The 23760-nt window shown below is 44.9% G+C and overlaps 1 protein-coding gene across 9 annotated transcripts in view; it reads left to right on the top strand.

The window, feature by feature from the left end:
* The window catches only part of LOC132384674 (RNA-binding motif, single-stranded-interacting protein 2-like), a 226800-nt gene that overhangs the window by 92933 nt on the left and 110107 nt on the right, over positions 1-23760 (top strand). For 6 of the 9 annotated variants that reach the window (XM_059956023.1, XM_059956021.1, XM_059956019.1 and 3 more), the window contains exon 2: positions 9068-9231. In XM_059956023.1, the coding sequence (XP_059812006.1) occupies positions 9068-9231 (164 nt within the window). Of the gene's footprint in view, positions 1-9064; positions 9232-23760 lie in introns of all 9 variants that reach the window. The other 3 variants (XM_059956022.1, XM_059956020.1, XM_059956018.1) reach the window with 1 other exon arrangement.

The following is a 23760-nucleotide window of genomic DNA, read 5'->3' as shown; positions in this document are numbered from 1 at the left end:
TGTTTTTGTTGCATGCAGAAATGTAATTTCGTTTTCTCTGCAGGAGTTCATCAATTTCATAAATGCAACACATTATAGTTTGTTTATACATAGCATAAAGGCAAAAAAAAACCCGTTGTATGCAGTGTTATTTCATTTTAAATGTCAAACGGGTTTTGTGGCTCCCAGTGTTTTCTTTTCTGTGGGAAATGGGTCCATATTGGCTCTTTCAGTGGTAAACGTTGCCGACCCCTGGGTTAAAGGGAGATCTAGCCAGTCAGGACTGCACAGTAAACAGCCCTGGATTATTAAGCACTTTGCAAACAAGTCTCAGGGTTCTGCAGCTTCAGGCTGTGTTTGTGTGGATGAGTTATTTTCGGTGTGATGTCACAAATTGCTGCCAGGGGAGTGGCTGTGACGTGATGTCTTTGGCATTTCAGACACCTCTTGAGTGGCATAGCATCGCAGCGAGTAGAGCCACTGCCTCACCGCTCCTGAGACCTGGGTTCAACCCTGACATCAGGTGCTGTCTGTGCGGAGTTTGCACTTTCTTGCTGTGACTGTGTGAGGTTCCTCTGGGTACTCCGGTTTCCTCTCACATCCCAAGGACATGGCAATTAGTGCATTAATTGCCCCAAGTGTTTACAGGAGCTGCAGGAGAACCGGGAGTTTGTAAGAGGAGATAAATTTCAGGGAAATAGGAGGAGTGGGTCTGATGGAGTGGGATTGACTAAATAGGCCAAATGGCCTCTTTCTATGTCGTATGGAAATGTAAGGAACTCTGGTTTTAGAAAAGGATAAAGGGGGATGGAGAGTGTAAGTAATAGTTATTGGTGAAATCTGGCAGTGGAACTCCATGGGTCAAGCAGCACCTGTGGGAGGAAAGCAATTGTCCACATTTTGGGTCAAAGCACTGCATCAGATTTTGACATGGACAATTCCTTTCCTGCAATAGATGCCGAGTTCCTCCTGCAGGTTGTCCTTTCCTCCAGATTCCAGCATCTGTGGTCTCTTGTACTATATATTGGAATTGATAATTGGTTTCTTCTTGTCACATTTGCCGAGATACAGCACAAAGCTTCTGCTTGCACTGTAAATCATTCCATACATAGCTACATCAAGGTAGCACAATAAGAAATCAGAATGCTGAATAAGCTGTTACAGATGAAGTGTAGTGCAGGCAGACAAGTAAAATGCGAGGGCCAAGGTGAGTTAGATTCGGAGATCAAGAGGTCATCTTTTAGCGTACGAAAGGTCCATTCAAGAGTCTGATTACTGGCACCTGATATCTCTGACATTTCCTGCTTTGCTGTATATCACAGAAAGCTGCCTTTCTCCCTGCAGCAAGGGGAGAATGGACGGAGCAACCTCCAATGGTGGAAGGTGTGCATTGGCTGACATTTCCTGGGTCAGTGAGAGCCCATTCAGCCTTACGAATCTCACCTGCCACCTGCTAACCCTCATTGTTTCAGAACCCTTAATAACCTTGCTGGACTAAAATTTACCAATCTCTGGGTTCCAAGTATTCAACTGATTCCTTAGCATCTGTAACTAACTACCAGAGTAGAGATTAAAGAGACTGGCAGGGCAAGGGTGTATGAGAGAGAGAGGGAGGGTGGAAGAAGTGAATATGGAGAAAGAAAATGAGGGAACAGGAGAAGCGGAGAAATCAAGAGCAGAAAGTCAGGGAAAATATATTAGGAGGATTGTAAATCTATAATGAGATGATTACAGGGAGAACAATATGTTAAATAAATTATGTAGCACATTATTGGATGTTTTGCTTGAGTCACGTCAACAGTGGACAGTATAAAAATCAGGCTCATTAATAATGCAGCATTTTAAAAATGCAAATAAATATCTAATACACATGTATATAAATGATAACTTTCACACAGCATGGTGTCGGCTACATCCAGTAAACACCAGCAGCTGTTTGCACGCTGTATTTCAGTTTGTACACGTTTTCTCTGATATTTATGATAAATTATACTTCTGATTCGGGAAGCAGCCTCTGAATGCACTATGTCAGGAAGTGGAAATGATTCAATTCCACATACAAATGTAGCAGTTGAAAGGGACACCTTTCAAAGTCACTTCACCACAGTGTTAAATATGGGAATAAAAAGTATCTTGGGCAACTCACCCAAAATGTTGTAGGCTCAGCAAGTCAGGCAGCATCCATAGAGGGAAATATGTTCCACTGTCTTCTCCTCTCAGATTCTGTCTTCTCCAGCCCTTTGTTACTTCTATCTAACATCACCCAGCTTCTTACATCTACCCCACCCCCCCCAACTTGGATCCACTATCACCTGCCAGCTCTTCTTCCACTTCATCAACCCCCCCCAACCTTTTTTACTAACAATCTCCCCACTTTCATTCCAGTCAACCTGAAACGTCGACTGTTTACTTTTTACCATAGATGCTGCCTGACCTGCTGAGTTCCTCCAACATTTTGTGCATGTTGCTCTGGATTTCCAGCATCTGCAGAATCTCTTGTATCTCCCTAAAATGTAACCGAGAGTTTCAATCTCTGTAATGCAGAATATTACCAGAAGCACTCATTAGCAGTAGCAAGCTCAGTATTGCTTTTGGTAAAAGTATTTTTATGATGGTCACCAACACTGGGGTAAGACTCAGTTTATACCATTCCTTGCCCTTAAAATTAGCACCAAAAAAATTGTTTGGATCTACTTGAAAGAGCAAACCAGGCCTTGGCTGAACATTTAAAATATTCATTTGTGGACCTGGGCACCACTGGCAAGACCAGTATTTATTGCCCATCCTTAGCTACTCTTGAGAAGCTGGGGGGTGAGCTACCTTCTGGTGAAGGTGCTCTCACAGTGCTGTTGGGGAGGGTGTTCCAGGATGTAGACCAGGTGACAGTGAAGGAACAGTGATTATTTCCAAGTTAGGATGGTGCATGACTTGGAGAATCAGTATCAGGTTATTAGCACCGACATAAAATAAAAAGAAATAGCACAAAAGTGAAATTGTTAGGTAGTGTTCATGGGTTCATGGACTGTTCAGAAATCTGATGGTAGAGGGAAAGAAGTTGTTCCTAAGGCATTCAGTGTGGGTCTTCAGGCTGCTGTACCACCTCCCTGATGGTAGTATGGGAAGAGGGTCCTTCATAATAGATGCCACCTTCTTAAGGCATCACCTTTTGAAGATATCCTCGATGCTGAGAAGGGGAGTTCCTATGATGGAGCTGATTGAATCTGTAACGCATTGCAGCCCCTTTCGATCCTGTGCATTGAAGCCTCCATACCAGGCCATGTTGCAACTAGTCAGAATGCTTACACGGTACATTGGTAGAAATTTGCTAGAGTCTTTGGTGACATACTAAATCTCCTCAAACTCCTAATATGGACACTGGTATGTCTTCTTTGTGAGGGGAACCTGCAGGTGGTGGTGTTCCCCTACACCTGAAGTCCTTTGCCGTTCTTGGTGGTGGAGGCTGTAGGTCTGTCGAGTGGCCTGGGTAAGTAACCGCAGTGCCGTTCACGGACTGTGTGCTGGTAATAGGGGGAGCAAGTGTTTAGGGTGGTGAATTGAGTAGAACTTAAGGGGGCTGCTTTGTCCTGGAAGGAGTGGAGCTTCCTCACTGTCGTTGGAGGTACATGGAGAGCGTTCCATCACACTCCTGACCTGTGCCTCGGAGATGGTGGACAGGCTTTGGGGAGCTAGGAGGTGAGCCACTCACTGTAGGATCCCCAGTGCCCGAACCAGCATTTATGAGGTTGCTATACCTGTGTTTCTGTTAAATGGTGGCCCCATGCCACCCCCTCCCCCGAGGATGTAGATACTGGGGGCCTCAGTGATGCTATTGAATGTCGGGGGTGGATGATTTGGGACTCTCTTTTGCTGGTGATGGTCATTGTGTAACATTTATGTGATGTGTCCACCTTCTGACCAAAGTGCTCTAGTTTTGGCACAAGCCAAAGGGAGCATCAGTGAACTGGGTACTGACGGGTGGGCACTGTCAACAAGACCTTCTGTCGTTTCTCTGAACTTCTTCGAATGCTGGGCCATAGTGTTGTGCACAGAGGAGTCGGTGTAGACTCTTCAGGTCTCTGTAGTTGGTCGAGTCAAAGCCTCTCAATCATGAAGGGGAGATATAAGAGGCAGGTTTTGTGCACAGAGAGTGGGGGGTGCATGGAATGCACTGCCAGGGGTGGTGGTAGAGGCAGATACATTAGGAACATTTAAGAAACTCTTAGATAGGCTCATGGAAGAAAGTGGAGGGCTAAGTGAGAGGGAAGGGGTAGATTGATTGTAGAGTTGGTTAAATGGTCGGCACAACATTGTGGGCCAAAGGGCCTGTATTGTGCTGCATGTTCAGCGTGAGAGTTCTTTCCTCTGACTTCAGCTTGCCACTCATGACCAATGGGGCTTCCTATTCTTAGCATCCAAAGTTTATATCAATTGCTTTCAGAAGAGATAATGTGGGAAGGTAAATCACAATTTCCATTGGAGACACGAGATGACAGATGCTGGAACTTGGAGCAAGAAACAAAGTGCTAACGGAGTCAGGCAGCATATGCTTGGGGTAATGGACAGTCACAGAGCCATAGAGTACTGCAGCCCAATAGTAGACCCTTCGACCTATCTATCAATGCTGACCTAGTCTTCTGTCTAGTCCCATCTATCCATAGCTAGACCATAGCTCTCCATACCCTTCCAATCCATGTACCTATCCAAATTCTCTTACTGTAAATGTTACAAACGTCTACCTCTTCCACTAGCAGTTTGTTCAACACTCAGCCTCTGAGTGAAGACGTTCCCTCTCAGGTTCCCCTTACATATTTCACCTTTCACCCTGAACCTATGCCCTTGAGTTCTCATCTCACCCAGCCTGAGGGGAAGAAGCCTGCATGCATTCACCCTATCAATGTTTGGGGTCGAAACCTTTCATCAGGGCTTGTTTACTTGAATTTTCAGAAGGCCTTTGACAAGGTGCTGCTCTTGAAGCTGCTAAGCAAGATAAGAGCCCGTGATATTACAGGAAAGATACTAACAAGGACAGTAGATTGGCAGACTGGCAGGAGGCAAAAAGTGAGAATAAAGGGGGATTTTCTGATTGGCTACCAATGACCAGTGGTGTTCCACCAGTTTTGGCATTTCTTTTCACATTATATGTCAATTATCTGGATGATGGAATTGATGGCTTTGTGGCCAAGTTTGCAGATGATACGAAGATATATGGAGGAGCAGGGAGTGTTGAGGAAGCAGGGAGTCTGAAGAAGGACTTGGACAGCTCAAGAGAATGGGCAAAGAAGTGGCAGATGGAATATAGTGTAAGGGATTGTATGCTCATGCACTTTGGTAGAAGGAATAAAGGTGTGTACTATTTTCTAAATGAGGAAATTCAGAAATCAGAGGTGCAAAGGGACTTGGGAGTCCTTGTGTAGGATTCTCTAAAGGTTAACTTGCAAGTCGAGTTGGTGGTAAGGAAAGCAAATGCAATGTTAGCATTCATTATGAGAGAACTAGAATATAAAAGCAAAGATATAATGCTGAGGCTTTATGAGACATTGGTCGGTTGTATCGTGAGCAGTTTTGGGCCCCATATCTAAGAAAGGATGTACTGGCATTGGAGAGGGTCCAGAGGAGGTTCACAAGAATGATCCCAGGAATGAAGGGGTTAATGTATGAGGAGTGTTTGATGGCACTGGGTCTGTGAGTTTAGAAGACTGAAGGGTGATCACAGTGAAACCTACTGAATATTGGCCTAGATAGAGTGGATGTGGAGAGGACATTTCCAATAGTGGAGGAGTCTAGGACCAGAGAGTCCAGCCTCAGAATAGAAGGGCATCCCCTTAGTCAAAGGGTGGTGAATCTGTAGAATTCATTGCCACTGACAGCTGTGGAGGCCAAATCATTGGGTATATTTAAAGGGGAGATCGGTAGGCTCTTGATTAGCAGAGGATATGGGGAGAAGGGAGGAGAATGGGGTTGAGAGGGTGAATCCAGGTGAGGAGGGACAATTGGCAGTTGGAGGAGGGGAGAGTGGAGATAGCAACAGAGACTGGGAGGTGACAAAGGGCTGCAGATGGTGGGATCTGATAGCACGGTGGAGCATGGAACCAAATAAGGGAGGTGGGGGGGGGTGAGAGATAGAGACCATAGCTAAGCCTTGCAAGACCGCAGGTGTTCTCTTATTCACTTCTGTGTGCAATCATGGAACCTTTAGTGGTCGTGCCTTCACTGGAGAATTAACCCCTAGAGCTGTTTCCTCCCTCTTTCTATGAGATGTCCCTCAGCATTTGTGGCCCTCTATTCGACCTGTTGCCAAAATTTGTGAAGTTCCTGAGACCTTTCCTATGTTGTTGGTTGTGATGTGGATATGGGCAGCTGCTAAAGATGAATTCTTCCACTCTTAAGCATGTGTATGTGTGGGGACTGCAAAGGTACAGTAATGCAGGCACTAATCTTCTTCAGTGGTATCTCATGGTGCAGTGTCACTCCAGTGGCGTCTTGTGGTGCAGTGTAGTTCCAGTGAGAGTGCTGTCCCAACCTGACGTGAGACCCCACCATGTGATTGCCTGGCCTCCAACTGTACCGCCATCATCCTGCATTCGGATTACCACACGGCGCAGGCTGCTGATACAGCCGCCCCACCCTACCATGTCCTGAGGCTGCAAAGGACACCCTTGTCAATACTCCACTGTGCATGTCAGGATGTCCACAGTGGTTTACCCACTCCGAGCCTTGTGCCTGTACACTTGTGTACTGGGACCCATTACTGAATCTGAGTCAGAGCTGGCGCTTCCAACACGGTAATACCACATTGTATGGTGAAAACAAGAGTGGCATTTTGTCGGTCACCCAACTCTTGGCGCTGGGAATTGCTGTGGGAGTTGCCTCATCATTGAAATGTTCCCACAACCTATGGACTCACATTTACAAGTTCTTCATCTCACATTCTAGATAACCAGAGTGGGAAGTCCAAGCAGAGTACCAGAGTGGGGTGTCCAAGCAGAGAACCAGAGTGGGATGTCTAGATATTTATTGTTTATTTATTCATTGTGATTATTATTTCTTTTTGTACTTGCACAGTTTGTTGTCTTTTGCTCACTGGTTGAATGCCCAAGTTGGTGCAATCTTTCATTGATTCAATTATGATTATTATTCTATTATGGATTTATTGAATATCCCTGCAGGAAAATGAACCTCAGGGTTGTATATGGTGACATATATGTACTTTGATAATAAATGTGCTTTGAATTTTGGACTATATCTCAACTATGGTATTATCAGCACTTTTAAAATAGCAGACAGAACATTATCATCTGTTCATCTTTGACAGCTATGTTTTCAGCTGAAATTTCCTTCCTCTGTGTCTTTGTCCCTTCCTTCACAATCCTGTAATTATCGCTCAGTCAACATTCTAAAATACAGACCATTTTGTTTCATGATCAGAGGAATGGGAGTGAAGCTGGCCCTTCATAAGTCACAGCCACTGAGGACTGTGTTCAGTTCTAGTTGCTGCACTTCAGCAAGGGTGAGAGAGTGTGGAAGAGGTTTACCAGAATGGTTCCGGGAAGAAAGGTTGTTGATTCGAAGATCAGCTTTGGAACAACCTCAGGTTGAGATTGTGACAGGTTTGGAACACCTCGACAGAGAGGCTGTTCTCAGTAACCCATGAACAAGAACCAGGCGAAACAGATTTTTTTGAGCGGGAGATATTTAGGGATACAAGCAAGACTTTTCTCATGTTATTGCTGTTGTGTATCGGCTTTACGATAAACAGTAAAGCAGCTGGTTGAACAGCTTTGCAAGAATCCCTCTGATCCCTCCATCCAAAGCTCTACCCCACAAATCCTCACCCACTCCCCCTCCCTCACTCTCACTCATCCCACCTCCCAAAAACCCCACAGCCCAATCTCCACATGCGAAGCACCCCACCTCTGCATGCACAACCATCCAGGCTTCCAAGCATTCACCACCCCTACATCACACACCCCTCCCCGTGCCCTGACACCATGCCCCCCCACCACTTTAAGTCAACTCGCGTCCAGAGCTCGACTACAGTCTGACCCTCCTCAGCAGTGCTTCTCTGCGACAACAGTGTTGGATCAGCTATGATCCCACTGAATGGCAGAGCGGGCTCAATGTGCTGATTGGCAGAATCCTGCTCCAACTTCTCACCAAGAAGAAATGAACCCCGCCATTGGTCTTGGAGTATTGGACATCTCTGCTTTACCAGATCAGCTGTGAATCAGAATCAAGTTCAGTATCACTGGCATATTCCATGAAATTTGTTGTTTTGCAGCAGCAGTACATTGCAATACATAATAACAACTAAATTACAATAAGAAATATATATACACGTTAATTAGGCATTCAATAACAAGTTTAACAGACCTGATAACATGCTTAGACGCAGTGATGTTTCCACATTTGGGTCGAGTTCAGAAGTAGCCATAAGACAGATGCTCTGATCTCAGAGTTAAGTGAATTGTGACAATTTGTTGGTTTAAGATAACAGTATCTAAACTTTGACTCTACTTTGATGATTACGAGGTTGTGGACTTGGGGCAGAGCTTTAGCTTGCACTAGGGTCCCTGCCACAGTCTGTTGACCCAAGTCTCCTTTCTGGTTAGGGAACTGGCAGTTTTCAAGGACAGAACTTTAAGGCTTTGGGAAAGTTGGGGAGTGTGGTAGTGCAGATTTGGGAGGGAGGGAGTGGGACAGTTGGTGGGATTCGTGTCAGGGCAACAAATGGCGCAGCAGTTAGTGCCCTTTTTGCACAGCTCCAGTGACCTGGGATCGATCCCAACCTCTGTGTGGCATCTGCGCATTCTCCCTGCGACTGCGTGGGCTTCCTCCGTACGCTCCCACATGCCAACAATGTACGAGGTAGGTGGGGTAATTGGCCACTGTAAAGGTGTGTGGGCGAGGAGTCAAATCTGGAGGAGCTGATGAGAAATCAGTGGGGAGAAAGGCACGTGATGGGATTGCTCTGACAGCTGGCATCGACTCGATGGGCCAAATGGCTTCCTTCTATGAATGATCAAGAAATATGAAGGATGATTTACCTTACACACCCTGGGTAAAATATTTGTATTTGTTTCACCAGCAGCCCTATGCCCCAACAGCCCAGCAGATGGCTCCACCAAGTCCCAGTACTAATAGCAGCAGTAACAGCAGCAGCGTCGTAGGGGAGCAGCTGAGTAAAACCAACCTGTACATCCGTGGGCTCCACCCTGGCACGACTGACCAGGACCTTGTCATGCTCTGCCAACCGTAAGTACCCCTGACTGCTTTGAACCATCATGCATTGAGGCAAGGATGGCCATTGTTGAGGATTGTGGGTGAACCTTGTTGAATCAACAATCAGAGAGAATGTATCCCCCCCCCCCCCAACCATGAAATTGCAAGTTAAAGCTCTCCCCTGCCACTTGCCTGTCTCATGGTTATTGTGGTGGAATGCACTCTCTATAAAACAGTTGAGTTTCCAATGGGAAATGAGAAAAAGGTGTTTAAAGACTAGGCTCTACATCAAGAGGGTAGAATGCTATTGAGCTGATGATTGTTGCTGCATATTTTAGGAGGCTTTTTTATACAACAGTAGCATTTTACATGCTTTATATAGCATTAGTGCCAAAAGATATGCCAAGCTGTGTCACAGATGAAGCAACTGGTGCAGACATCGAGCCAAAGGCCTGCTTTGTATCTGTGATGTGCAGAATGGCAGAGAGTCGGGTTCTGACCTGAGTCAGAACGTGGTTGGTTCGAGTCAAGTCGAGTTTATTGTCATGTGCACAAGTACAGTGTGGTACAGATACAGTAGAAAACTTGCAGCAGCATGTCGGTACTGACAACACACTGAACATAAATTATACCAGACTGTGAAGAAAAAAGACAGTTCAAAAGAAGACATTAAAAAAAATCACGTCCACAGCAGTGCAAGAAGTGGTCTGTGGAGTTCTGTTGCCGAGGCAGGGTTATGTCTGTGGAGGTCATTTCAAGCATGTTCCTGAACCCGGTCGTGTTAGACCTCAGGCTTCTGTGCCTCCTGTCCGACCGTAGCAGCAAGAAGAGGGCAAGGCCTAGATGGTGGGGATCTTTGATGACAGGTGCTGCCTTCTTGAAGCAGTGCCTCTTGTCGATGCTAAGATTGCTGGTAGGAAGTGGAGTGCCAACTCAAAATTCTTAATTGTGTTCCAGGAGAGAATGTTGGAGGTTCAGTTTTACAGATGTAATGTCTTACTGCCGCTCTCTCATAAACCCCTTGGTGTTCTTTTGAAGAGCAGCGGGGTTACCTCCTGATGACCCAGACAATATTTATCCCTTCAACCACACATCAGCCAGCAAGGCTTTATGGGTGATTCCCAGTGCCCATCTCCGGCATAGACATGGTAGTGAATGAAGAAGGCATTAGGCATGCTGGTCACCAGGGTACTGAGCATAGGAGTTGGAACATTATGTTGTAATCCAGTCCATCACGGGTAAAGCCCTCCCTGAGCACATCGACATGATATGCTGTCGCAGGAAAGCAGCATCCATCATCAGGGACCCTCCTTTTCTCACTGCTACCATCAGGAAGAAGGTACAGGGGCCTCAGGACTCACACCACCAGGCTCAGGAACAGTTACTACCCCTCAACCATCAGGCTTTTGAACCATTGGGGATAACTTCACCCACCCCAACATTAAAATGTTCCCACAACCTATGGACTCACTTTCAAGGACTCTTCATCTCATGTTCTCAATATTTATTGCTTATTTATTATTATTACTTTTTAATTTTGTATTTGCACAGGTTGTTGTCTTTTGCACATTGTCCATCCTGTTGAGTGTGGTCTTTCATTGATTCTGTTGTGGTCTTAGAGTTACTGAGTATGCCTGCAAGAACTTAGAACTCTGGTTGTTGCAGTTGTACCAGCCATTGGTGAGGGTGCACTTAGAGTATTGGGTATAGTTTTGGTCATCTATTAAATGAATGATGTCATTAAGCTGGAATGAGCACAGAGAAGATTTATGAGAATGTTGGTAGGACTTGAGGGTCTGAGTTGAGCAGGTTGGGACTTTGTTAATTGGAGAGCAGGAGGCTGAGTAGTTACCTTATTAAAAGTGTACAAAGCCATGAGGGGTGTAGATAGGGTGAATGCACGCAGTCCTTTTCCCAGAGTTGGAGAATCAAAACTAGAGGACATAGGTTAAAGTGAGAAGGGAGAGGATTAAAAAGCACCCTGGAGAAAACTTCATCACACAGAGGCTAGTGGGACTATGGAGCTGCCAGAGGAAGTGGTTGAGGCAGGTACAATAACAACAGTTACGAGATATTTGGATAGGTATGTGACTAGGAAAGGTTAAGAGAGATATCGTCTAAAAGTGGGCAAGTGGGATACTTTAGATGGGAATCTTGGTTGACATGGATGAGTTGGGCTGAAGGGCCTTTTCCCATGCTGTATGACCGTGACTCCATGGCACCTCTAAGCCAGGGGTGGTGGTGGAGGCACTCACAATAGAGATTCTTAAGAGACCCTTAAATTGGCATGTGAATGCACAGAGAATGGAGGGACATGGTCATTGTGTAGGTAGTACGGATTAGCCTGGTTAGGTGTTTAATTACCACCAAAAAGGGCATGTTCCTATGCTGTACTATACTACGTTTCAAGATTCTACGGTTAATTTCAACTCACTTGACAGCAACTGAAGATGGACTTGAGGATAATCTCCAATAGTCAGAGCAACCATGACAGACAGTAGATCAGGTCCTCGGTACCTCCCAGGCTTGGGTTCAATTTAAACTCAGTGTGCTTCACTGATAGAAGAGCATTCAATGAGATTTTAAGGTCTCAGTTCTTTGTTTGCGAATTTTCAGGCTTGACTTGCAGGCATAGGGATCTTGGTGAGGAACCAGTCGAGGTAAGTTAATGAATGTTGTTAAATAGCTGTGGGTATTACAGTTCATTTCTTTGCACAATTAAACCCTATGTACTTTCCACATTAAATCAGTGGCAGTTCAATAAGAAAAAAAATTGAATATGTCAAAGCAGTTCCTGTTGACTTATTTGGGTTAATTGATATTTTCAACCATGGGATTTATATTAAGGACAGGCAGCGGTAAGAAGACACAGAGTCAGAAATGAGAGAAGCAGCGAGGGAAAAGTACTCTCTTGTATGGGCTCTGTTTTACATGTTGGCTGGCACAGGGCTTCTGTAGTGGCAGGCCAGCTGGTGAGACTAGCCACACTGACCTGTTATGGTTCTGGTGTCACTCATCAAGGATGATACACCTATTCGACTGATGAAGCGAGGTAGCACATTTCCCCGTACAGCCGTCGGAAGAGCCCTACAGCTCCATTTCAATCCAGTTTCCATTTTGGCTGGGAACAATCCCAGATCTGCGAGAAGCATAGGTCGACATTTCCCTCCTGCAGCCACTGTCTGTGGACACAGGCCAACTGCGTTTCTGTTGCAATACCAGCCCCTTTAATTATCTCCAACACTCCAATTAATTCACCTCTTAAGCATCTCTGCGCGAGGGAATGTAGGCCAAGTCGATGCAACCTGACTGAGTAGCACAGCACGGAAACAGGCCCTTCAGCCCATAAAGTCAATGCTGACCATCAACCACCCATTTACACTATTCCTACATTAATCCTATTTCATTCTCCTCACTTTCATATCTACTCACTGTAGATTCTGCCACTCACCACTCTAAAGGTTAATTTACAGCGCCCAATTAACCCACCAATTCAAACTTCTTAAGACAATAAGGCCATAAGATATAGGAGCAGAAGTAGGCCATTCGGCTCATTGAACCTGCTCTGCCATTCAGTCATGGGCTGATCCAATTCTTCCAGTCATCCCCACTCCTCTGCCTTCTCCCCACACCCTTTGATGCCCTGGCTAATCAAGAACCTATCTATCTCTGCCTTAAATGCACCCAATGACTTGGCCTCCACAGCCACTCATGGCAACAAATTCCACAGATTTACCGCCCTCTAACTAAAGTAATTTCTCCACATCTGTGTTCTAAATGGACGTCCTACAGTCCTGAAATTGTGCCCTCTTGTCCTAGACTCCCCTACCATGGGAAATAACTTTGCCATATCTAATCTGTTCAGGCCTTTTAACATTCGGAATGTTTCAATGAGATCCCCCCTCATACTCCTAAATCCAGGGAATACAGCCCAAGAGCTGCCAGATGTTCCTCATATGGTAATCCTTTCATTCCTGGAATCTTTCTCGTCTTTGGGATATAGGAGGAAACCAGAGTACCCAGGGTGGGGAAAATCCATGCGATCACAGGGAGAACATGCAAACACCACATAGACAACATCCAAGGTCAGGATTGAAGTAGTAAGTGTAAAATGTGTTGCACTTGAAGCCAATGGTTTTACCTTGCTTTCGGCCTGTGGCCACAGAGATGTTAACTCTTCCAAGCCCAATGTAACTGGCGTAAAGATGCTGTAGGTCCTCGACACCCGGAAGAAACCCACACCGTCACGGAGAGAACATACAAGCTTCCTACAGACAGTGGTGGGAATCAAACTCCAATCAGTGATCACTGGTGCTGTAAAGCGATTGCACTAACTGATACACTACCGTGCCGCAAATAGAGGGATATGGACCATGTGCAGGCAGAAGGATTTAGTTTAATTTGGCACCTTGCTTAGCATGGACATTGTGGGCCAAAGGTTCTGGCCCTGTGCTCTACTGTCCCGTGTTCTGTGTTCTGTTGGAAGAAGTGCAACTGAATCACTGTTTCACCTGGGAGATGACTTTGAGGAGTACCTGGATGGTGGGATGGGAAGAGATGAAAGAGGAGATGCTTCACCTCCTATGCTTGGGAAAGGGGACTGGGTGTGGTAAAGATGGGATGGCAGAGTGGGATTCACAGGGCGAATGGCCACTCTGGGATGCTGAAATGAAAGTGGATCTGTCGGGTGGCGAATCATTTCAGAAATGGCAGACGTTATGGGAGATAATCTGTTGAATGTGGGAAGTGTTGGAGTGGAAAGGGAGGCAGGAGAGAGGAGAGGGATGAGAGCAGACATCCAGAATCAGAAGTAGATATATTATTGACTGATGGTGTGACATGAAATTTGTTGTTTTGAGGCAACAGTACAGTGTAATGAAATAAAGTTATAATTAATTACAAAAATAAACAATAGTGTAAAAACATGGGTTTATGGGCTGTTCAGGAATCTAATGGTGGAGGGGAAGAAGATGTTCCCATAGGTCTTCAGGCTCCTATACCTACTTATCAATGGTACTAATGAGAAGAGGGCATGTACTGGATAGTGAGTGTCCTTCATGATGGATGACACCTCTTGAAGATGTTCGTGATAGTGAGGAGGGTTGTGCCTGTGATGGAGCTGGCCGTGTCTACAATCGTCTGCAGTCTCTTGTGATGCTGTGCATTGGAGCCCACATACCAGGCTGTGATGCAACCAGTCAGAATGCTCTCTGCCAAGGTTTGTTAGAGTCTTTGGTGACATACCAAATTGTCTCAAACTCCTAGCATGCTGGAAATGGAACAGACTTGGCCAAGAGCCCTGTCAACAATGATGTAGGCGAAGCCATGGTTAAGGAAAGTGATGTCACCGGGCCCGATACAATAGAGGCAGGGAAACTGGGTGAATTGAAAGGAGACCTTCCAGGAAGTGAGATGGGAGGAGGTATCATTGATGGCAGCTGAGGGAGTCTATGGGCTTCTAATGCATGTTGGCCACTAACCTCTCCCCTATGATAGGTGTGGAAGTGTCAAGAGAGGGTGGAGTGAGGCAAGGATGTGTGGAAATGAATGGAGGGTGGAAACTGGCAGAAATAGAAATGACATTTTAAAGTTTTGTACGAGTTCAGGAAGCAGCACCACTGCAGTCAGAGTGCAGGAAAACGCAGCAAGGGGCCTTAGTTGGAATGCAATAAGGACTGATCCACATATTCCATAAAGAGATAGATATAAATTGGGCCCAGGCAAGGTCCCCAGGTCTACACTGTTGATTTGGAAAAAGTGGATCGAGTTGAATGAGAAGTTGTCCAATGTAAGTGCAAGGTCGTGTGGAAGTGGAGGTTACAAGTTGTGGAAGGGGACCGGCTGGGTTTCTGTTCAAGGAAGAGAGAAGGGCTCTCAGACCATCCTGGGATAGGCCTGGGGTTCAGACAGGCAGCATGGTAAAGATAAGACAGTTGCAACCAGGGATTTGGAAACTGTTGAAGTGACGGAAGACATCTCATGAATGTAAGTGAGAAGAGACTAGTTGGGGAGATTGTTACGGGCGGAAATTGGTTTATTTAAGAACATAAGAAATAGAAGCAGAAATCGGCCATCTGACTCATTGTGCCTGCTCTGCTATTCAGACTCAGCTCCACCTACCTGACTTTTCCCTTATAACCCTTAATTCCCCTTCTACGCAAAACCTAGCTGTGTATTAAATATACTCTATTGCCTCCCTGAGCAGAAAATTTCACAAATTCAATTCTTTTTTTTGGAAAAACAGGTTCTCCTCATCTCCATTCTAAATATATTCTCCCAAATCTTGCTACTCTGTCTCCCATTTCTAGTCCCAGCCACCAGTGTAAAGAACTTTACTGCCTCCATCTTACCTATCCGTTTCATAATTTTATACTTTCCTGTAAGATCCCCTCTCATTCTTTTGAATTTCAGTGAGCATAGTCCCAGACAATGCAATCTTTTCTCATGGAATAATCCCCCTCATCTCTGGAATTAACCTGATGAACACTTCCTCCAAAGCCAGTATTTCTTTCCTCAAGTATGGAGACCAGAACTGCATGTAGGTGCGACCTCACCCTGTACATTTGCAGCAAAACCGCCGTGCTCTTGAATTCAATCCCTCTGGCAATGAAGGCCAACATTCCATTTGCCTTCTTGATAACCTGTTGCATCTGCAAACCAACCTTTTGCAATTCATGCACAAACACTCCCAAGTCTGTCTGCACAACAGCGTGTTGCAGTTTTTCACTATGTAAATAATAATCTGACCTTTTATTTTTTCTCTTCCAAAGTGAGTGACTTTGCATTTACAAACATTGTACTCCATTTACAAATATTGTACCTCCAAACAGTAGTAAGGATGTGGTCTACAAATTACAATGGGAGATAGAAAATGCATGCCAAAAAGGCAATGTTACAATAGTCATAGGGGATTTCAGCATGCAGGTAGATTGGGAAAATCAGGTTGATGCTGGATCCCAAGAAGGGGATTTCCTAGAATGCCTATAAGATGGCATTTTAGAGCAGCTTGTGGTTGAGCTATCCTGGATTGGGTGTTGTACAATGATCTGGAATTGATTAAATAACTTAAGCTGCAAGAACCCTTAGAGGCAAGTGATCATAATATGATAGAATTCACCCTGAAATTTGAGAGGGAGAAGCTAAAGTCAGATGTATCAGTATTACAGTGGAGTAAAGGGAATTACAGAGACATGAGAGAAGAGTTGGCCAGAATTGATTGGAAAAGAACACTGGCAGGGATGATGGCAGAACAGCAATGGCTGGAATTTCTGCAAGCAGGATGTACAGGATATATACATCCCAAAGAGGAAGAAGTATTCTAAAGGCAAGATGACACAACTGTGGTTAACTAGAGAAGTCAAAGCCAACATAAAAGCAAAAGAGAGGGCATGTAATAGAGCAAAAATTAGTGGGAAGTTAGAGGATTGCTAGCCGGTAATATTAAAGGTGATACCAAAAGTTTCTTCAAATACATAAAGTATAAAAAAGAGAGGCAAGAATGAATATTGGACCATTGGTAGGCGATGCTGGAGAGGAAGTAATGGAGGACAAGGAAATGGCAGACAAACTGAATAAGTATTTTGCATCAGTTTTCACTGTGGAAGACCATAGCAGTATGCTTGAAGTTTAAAATCAGGGGTCAGAAGTGTGTGAAGTTGCTATTATTAGGTAGAAGGTTCTTGGGCAGCTAAAAGGTCTGAAGGTAGGTAAATCGCCTGCACCAGATGGTGTACATCTTCGGGTTCTGAAAGATGTGGCTGGAGAGATTGTGGAGGCAATAGTAATGATCTTTCTAGATTCTGGAATGGTTCAGAAAGACTGGAACATTACAAGTGTCAAAGGGAGAGAGGCAGAAGGAAGAAAACTATAGGCCAGTTAGGCTGATCTCAGTGGTTGGGAAGATGTTGGAGTCAATTGTTAAGGATGTGGTTTCGGGGTACTTAGAGGCACAGCAAAAATAGGCTGCAGTCAGCATGGTTTCTTCAAGAGAAAGCAGGATAGACAAAGGAGAATCAGTTGATGTTGTGTACTTGGATTTTCAGAAGGCCTTTGACAAGCTGCCACCACACATGAGGCTGTTTAACGAGCTATGAGCCCATGGTATTACAGGAAAGATTCTAGCATGGATAAGGCATTGGCTGGTTAGCAGGAGGCAAAGAGTGGGAACATAGGGAGCCTTTCTGGTTGGCTGCTGGTGACTATTGGTGTTCCACAGGCGCCTGTGTTGGAATTGATTCTTTTTACATTTTATGTTAATAATTCGGATGATGGTGGAATTAATGACTTTTTTGCAAAGGTTGCAGACATAACAAAGGTTGGTGGAGGGGCAGGTAATTTTAAGGAAGCATAAAGGCTACAGAAGGACTTAGATTAGGAGAATGGTCAAAGAAGTGGTAGATGGAATACAGTGTCGGGAAGTGTACGGTCATGCACTTTGGAAGAAGTGAAAGGGTTGACTATTTTCTAAATGGAGAGAAAATACAAAAAAACTGAGGTGCAAAAGGATTTGGGAGTGCTTGTGCAGGATTCCCTAAAGGTTAATTTGTGGGTCAAGTATGGTGAGGAGGGCAAATGCAATGTTCGCATTCATTTCAAGGGAATTAGAATTTCAAAGCAAGGATGTAATGCTGATTCTTCAAAAACACTGGTGATGCCTCACTTGGAGTATTGTGAACAGTTTTGGGCTGCTTATCTTAGGATGTGCTGAACCTAGAGAGGGTTCAAAGGAGGATCACGAAAATGATTCCAGGATTGATTTGCTTGTCATATGAAGAGTGTTTGATGGCTCTGGGCCTGTATTCACTGCAATTCAGAAGAATGAGGGGTGACCTCATTGAAACCTGTGGAGGCCAAGTCCTTCCATGTATTTAAGGCAGAGGTTGATAGATTCTTTTATTTGTCAGGCCAAGAAGGGATATGGGGTGAAGACAGGAGACTGGGGCTGAGAGGGAAAATAGATCAGCCATGATGAAATAGTGGAGCTGACTTGATGGGACAGATAGTCTAATTCTTTCATATGTCTTATGGCCTTATGGTTTTATTTGCCAGACCATTGCCTTCTCACATAACCTATCTATATCCCTCTGCAGACTCTCCACATCCTCAGCACAATATGCTTTTCCACTTAAATTAAGTGCAAAAAAACAAATTTAGATACACTTGACCTGGTCCCCTCTTCCAAGTTGCTTATTCTCACATGTTCTGAGATACAATGAAAAGCTGTTTATACTGTTCAACCGTGCCCTAAGGTAGAACAAAATAAAACAATAACAGAATGCCGAATAAGGTGTAACGTCTACAGAGAAAGTACAGTGCAGTTGGAGAACAAGGTACAAATTTATGATGAGATAGTTTGTGAGGTCAAGAGTCCACCTTATCGTACTAGGGAACAGTTCAATAGTCTTATAACAGAAGGCTAGAAGCTGTCCTTGAGCCTGACCGTACACATTTTCAGGGTTTTGTATCTTCTGCCCAATGGAAGAGGAGAGAAGAGAGAATGAAGGGTGCAGTCAAGAAGAAATTTCATAGAGCAAGAGCATGGATCCTGTGTTTGAGGTAGGGGCGACAACAAGGCTAGAACTTGTACAAGGAGGATCTCCTGAAGAAGCAGAGTCTGTGATTGTCTGTGAGACAACAGCCTCATATTCAGTAGTTGCCATTGGTCCAGATGGAGGTGTGGGTAGTTGACTGTGAGCCAATGGATCATAAGCAACCTGTGAACTCACCCACTTAGTGATGGGTAGCAATCCTCGCCATGGAAATATTCAGAGGCCTCAACCACCGACAAGCTTTTGAATAATCTGGGATAGGAATGTCGGGCAACAAAGACAACCCTTCTCCTAATGCCTGTTTATTCAGCAACCTACACAAGATGCTGGAGGAACTCAGCAGGCCAGGCAGCATCTAAGGAGGGGAATAAACAGTCGACGCTTCAGGCTGAGACCTTTCATGAGGATGGAAAGGAAGAGGACAAAAGCCAGAATAAGAAGGTGGGGAGAAGGGGAGGTGTACAAGCTGGAAGTGATAGGTGAGACCAGGTGAATGGAATAGTGGGTGGGTGGGGAAGAAGGGGAATGAAGTAAGAAGCTGGGAGGGGACAGATGGAAGAGGTAAAGAGAATGAATCAAATTGGAGAAGACAGCGGACTATGGAAGAAAGGAAAAGAGGAGAGGTGAAGGGCAGATGAGAAAAGAGGTGTTGCGAGGTGAACCAGAGTGAAGAATGGAAAAAGAGAGGGGGAAGGTAGCTGAGTGATTACTGGAAGTTAAATAAATCAATCTTCATGCCATCAGGTTGAAGGCTACACAGATGGGATTTGAGGTGTTGAGCCTCCAACCTGAGTTTGGCCTTATCATGGCTTTCTTAGAATGGGAATGGGTAGCCACTGGGAGATCCTGCCTTTTGTGATGGACAGAGCGAAGATCCTTGTGAAAACACAACAAGGGGGAGACTGAGAAAGAGATGGGGTCAGAGGGATTTTTTTTTGGGGGGGGAAGAGACAATTGGAATTCAACAGCGATACAGGTCTGTGATCTTTGATATTTGAACTAGGATAGCTTTGGGGTAGAGAGAGTCACTGATATTTTGGAGAGAGGTTAAGAGTGTGTGGACACAACATTTCATGTGATTCTCAGGATGTGACAATAACACAGGCACAAGACATACTTAATAGCCTGAATAGGCCAAGGGTGGATCCAAGAGGTGAAGGGCGGAGTTAAATTGGAATTCACATAGAGCTAGGGGCGTTGCTGAATGTGTGAACTATGAAGGGGTTTGAGCTCGAAGGAGAGGTAGGACCAACTTGTGTTGCTTTTGCTATAGCGTTAGAGACTAAGGGGAGACCTGATGGAATTTCATGAAACTATGACAGGCAGAGATGACAGTCATGGTCTTTGTTCTCGGGGTAGAAATGCCGAACACTAGAGGGCATACACTTAAGGTGAGGGGTGAAAGGAGATGTGCAGGGTAATTTATTTACACAGAGTTGTGGATGTCTGGAATGGGATGGTGGAGGCAGATATAATAGGGGTGTTTAAGAGCCTTTTAGATAGGCACATGAATGCATAGGGAATGGAGGGATCGGGATCATATGCAAACAGAAGAGATTCAGTTTAATTTGGCATTATGTTCAGCACAGATATTGTGGGCTGAAGGGCCTGCTCCTGCTTCCGTGTTCAATGTTCTAAGATGCATGGTTGATCGGAACTTCCCCTCAGCTCTACTTTCTTACCCTGGTACTCATAACTCCTCAATAGACAAAAAATGCCTCCAGTTTGCTTGATAAGTTGCATATTGTATATTTCATGATTGCAACTCCACAGATTCCTGGAAAAGTACATTACAAAAGATTCACCCCATTCTGAGGGAAGTAATTCCTCCTCATCTCCATCTTGTGATGGTGTCTTTATTCTGACTACGCCCCCTCATTTTGGATGCCCCCATTAAGGGAAGCATCCTGTTTGCAACTCAAACAGAGGGAAGTTATTTCCTCTGATCGAGGGCAGTGGGTTGAGTTGAGGGGGGCAGTTTGATTCAGGAGCAGACCAGCAGAACCATTGCCTCACTACCCAGGTTCAATCCCAGTCTCCAATGCTGTCTGTGTGAAGTTTGTACGTTCCCCTTCTCATCCCAAAGACGTGCTGGGATTTAATTGGCTTACCCATGGTATATCTAACTAGCAAAATAATCAAGGGGCATGTGACAGTGAATTAGTTTCAGAGCTGCAAGGAAATATGGAGAGAAAGGAAAAGGACCAATGGGACTGTTCTACTGGGAGCCAGTATAGATTTGATGGACCAAAGAGCTTCCTATATTGTGATAAGTAAGTAAAATAGCCCAGCTGGGGAATAAAGTGCACAATGGGGAACAGAAGCCTAGTATTTTTACAAAAAGTTGGAGGCATATAGAAGACCTGATGTGGGGTTAAAGAGACCCAGGGCTCAAATTTCCCACCACATAAGGTGGAAGTTTCAGAGTGCCAGTGAGCTGTTCTTCTGAGAAGGATTTAGCATCCCAGTATTGTCCTTGACTCTACCAATGCCTGGAGCACTAGATGCAACTAGCTTAGCTGTGCTGCTGTGTGTAGGTGGTGATTCAATGTGGACTAGCAACAAGAGAGAGGTCAAAGGACCTGTCCTTTCCTTTACTTTCACCTGTAGCCAGAACAGCATTTATTACCAACCAGGCTGCTAGAAATCACGAGCAGGTCAGATGAAAGTTCTTGTGAAGGGTCATCAGCCCAAAACTTTTGTTCTGTTTCTCTCATTATAAACGCTGCCTGACCTGCTGAGTGTTTCTAACATTCTCTGTTTTCGTTTCAGGCTTCCATCAACTGCAGAATTTTGCTTTTTAGTTCCCTGGAGAAAAAACGTTTTCCTTGCTTTTACCCAACCTAATTCTCTAAGGATGCAACACTTCAATAAGAGCACATAACATTTCTCTAAACCCAGTCTTCCATTGGTTACTCCCTTCCAAGTCTGTTGTCCCAGTGGGCTCCCCTGAATGCTAGTCACCCTCGAGCTCTCCTCATTCTCTGGGAGAATCTGTGGAATGAGAAACAGAAACTATTTCAGGTCAAAGGACCTTTAAGCTGAAATATTAACTCTGTTTCTGTCTGCACAGATGCTTCCTGACCGGCTGAGTGTTTCCAGATTTTTACTGTTTTTGTATCCCTTGCCCTCCTATTGACACAGAAGCCGGAACCACGCACTGTGCTCCCTGTTTTTTTTCCCCTCTCGTCTGTGTTTACCCAGCTTCATACTAAATGCTCTGCTCTTCCCCCTCAGCCATTCCCAGTGCAGTCTCTGGGGAAAGATTTCTGATTGGCTTTGTAGTAGCCATCTCACATTAATCATCCACGAGACATTTGCTGAGGCTGTGAGGTTTAAGGAGTAGTGGTTGATCTCTGAGAGGCTGTTTGCCTGACATTCAAGAAGCAGGTAACTGTGGAGCTGATCGGAGTGTGTCAGTGCCCTCTGCTGGGTAAAAGGAGTGTGGATGAGGTGCATGGGAAGATACAGGTGCATGACAACGACACTAACAACAACAATAAAGGCTTTTGGCATCAAGCAAACTCCCAAAATGTTTTCAAACTGGGTCAGGCCTGAGCCAGTGAGCTGAAGAGGAGCCTGGACACTTGAGGTTCAGGAGAGCTGAGCTGCAAGGTTAAAGGAAGCTTGCAGGGGGAAACTAAAGAGAGGTAAAGTAGAGTTAGGGTTGCTCAAAGCCAGTACTTGAAAGCAAAAACAACCTTTAGCTAAGGAAGCAAGACATATCAAAGCGGGAGCATCTTCAATTGAATGTATTGGGAGGCCTGCCTCAAGTTCAAGTTCCAGAGGAGTGCTTGACACCTCTGGGCCTATACTCAATGGAGTTCGGAAGGATTGTGGGGGGGTGGGGGTGGGGAAGAATCTCATTGAAATCTACCAGATGCTGAAAGGCTTGGATAGAGTGGACATGGAGAATAAGAGAGAATGGGATCCAAGGGTATTGTCTCAGAATAAAGGGATGACCCTTTAGAACTAAGGTGAATAGGAATTACTTCAGCAGAGGGTGGTAAGTCATGGAATTTGTTGCCACAGAGGGCTGTGGAGGCCAAGTCATTGGGTATATTTAAGGCAAAGGTTGTTCAGTACTAGATTGGTAAGGGCATTAAGGTTTTACAGGGAGAAGGCAGGAGAATGGGGTTGAGAAAAAAGTCATACACACGAGATACAGGAAGAACTCAGCAGGCCAGGTCGCATCTATAGAAAAGAGTAAACAGTCAACGTTTCGGGCTGAGACCCTTCATCAGAGCTCTCAGAATCACATTTTTTGTGAGCTTCATCATGGAGGTCATCAGGAACTGGTCAACTCCCTCCATAGCAACAATTCAAGAAAACCTACCCCTAAATACTCCGGACAATAACCATGGCTTTCTTTGAGTTGTCCACAGACCTAAGAGGTATATCTCAGAGAAAAATATTGTGCATTCTCGTTTTTTTTGGCCGTGGACTCAGATGAAATATAGCCCATATGAAATTAATCAGAGTTGGGGCGAAGAGGGAGGATCCATAATTGTTGAGCTTATCAGATCATGAGGCATGTAGACAAGGCTGTGTTCTCACGCAATGCTGCGCCTTGTAATAATTAATACTATCTGCATCAGAGAAAGAAAAAGACGTGCTTTCATATAGTGCCTTCTCACATCTCTGAAACATCAAGCACATTGCATGCAATAAATTACTTTGAACGGTGGGTGTGTTTGAAAATGTCCTCTGAATGCAGTAATTGATGCTGTGTCAATTGTTAAATCTGGGTTTAATAGACTTTGGCGAAGCAAAAGAATTACGGCAGTGCAGAAGCCTTGTGTGCACAGCAAGAGTCCTCACAGAATGAGGTGAATGAGCAAAGAATCGGTGTTTTGTTTGATGCTGTTGGTTAAGGGGGCAGGGGTGAAGTGTTGGCCCAGATCTTCCAGGGCCAGAAACCTGTCCTGCTTCAGATCACCGCTTGTGCACTCCACTCGATTGACAGTGACAGTGTGGCATTCCCGGTGGGTACTGTCACCCGAAGGCCAGTCTG

This window comes from Hypanus sabinus, chromosome X1, assembly GCF_030144855.1.
Source record: "Hypanus sabinus isolate sHypSab1 chromosome X1, sHypSab1.hap1, whole genome shotgun sequence".
Classification (NCBI taxonomy): domain Eukaryota; kingdom Metazoa; phylum Chordata; class Chondrichthyes; order Myliobatiformes; family Dasyatidae; genus Hypanus; species Hypanus sabinus.
The sequence above is the reverse complement of the archived record's forward strand: the minus strand, read 5'-3'. Positions and strand labels throughout refer to the sequence as shown.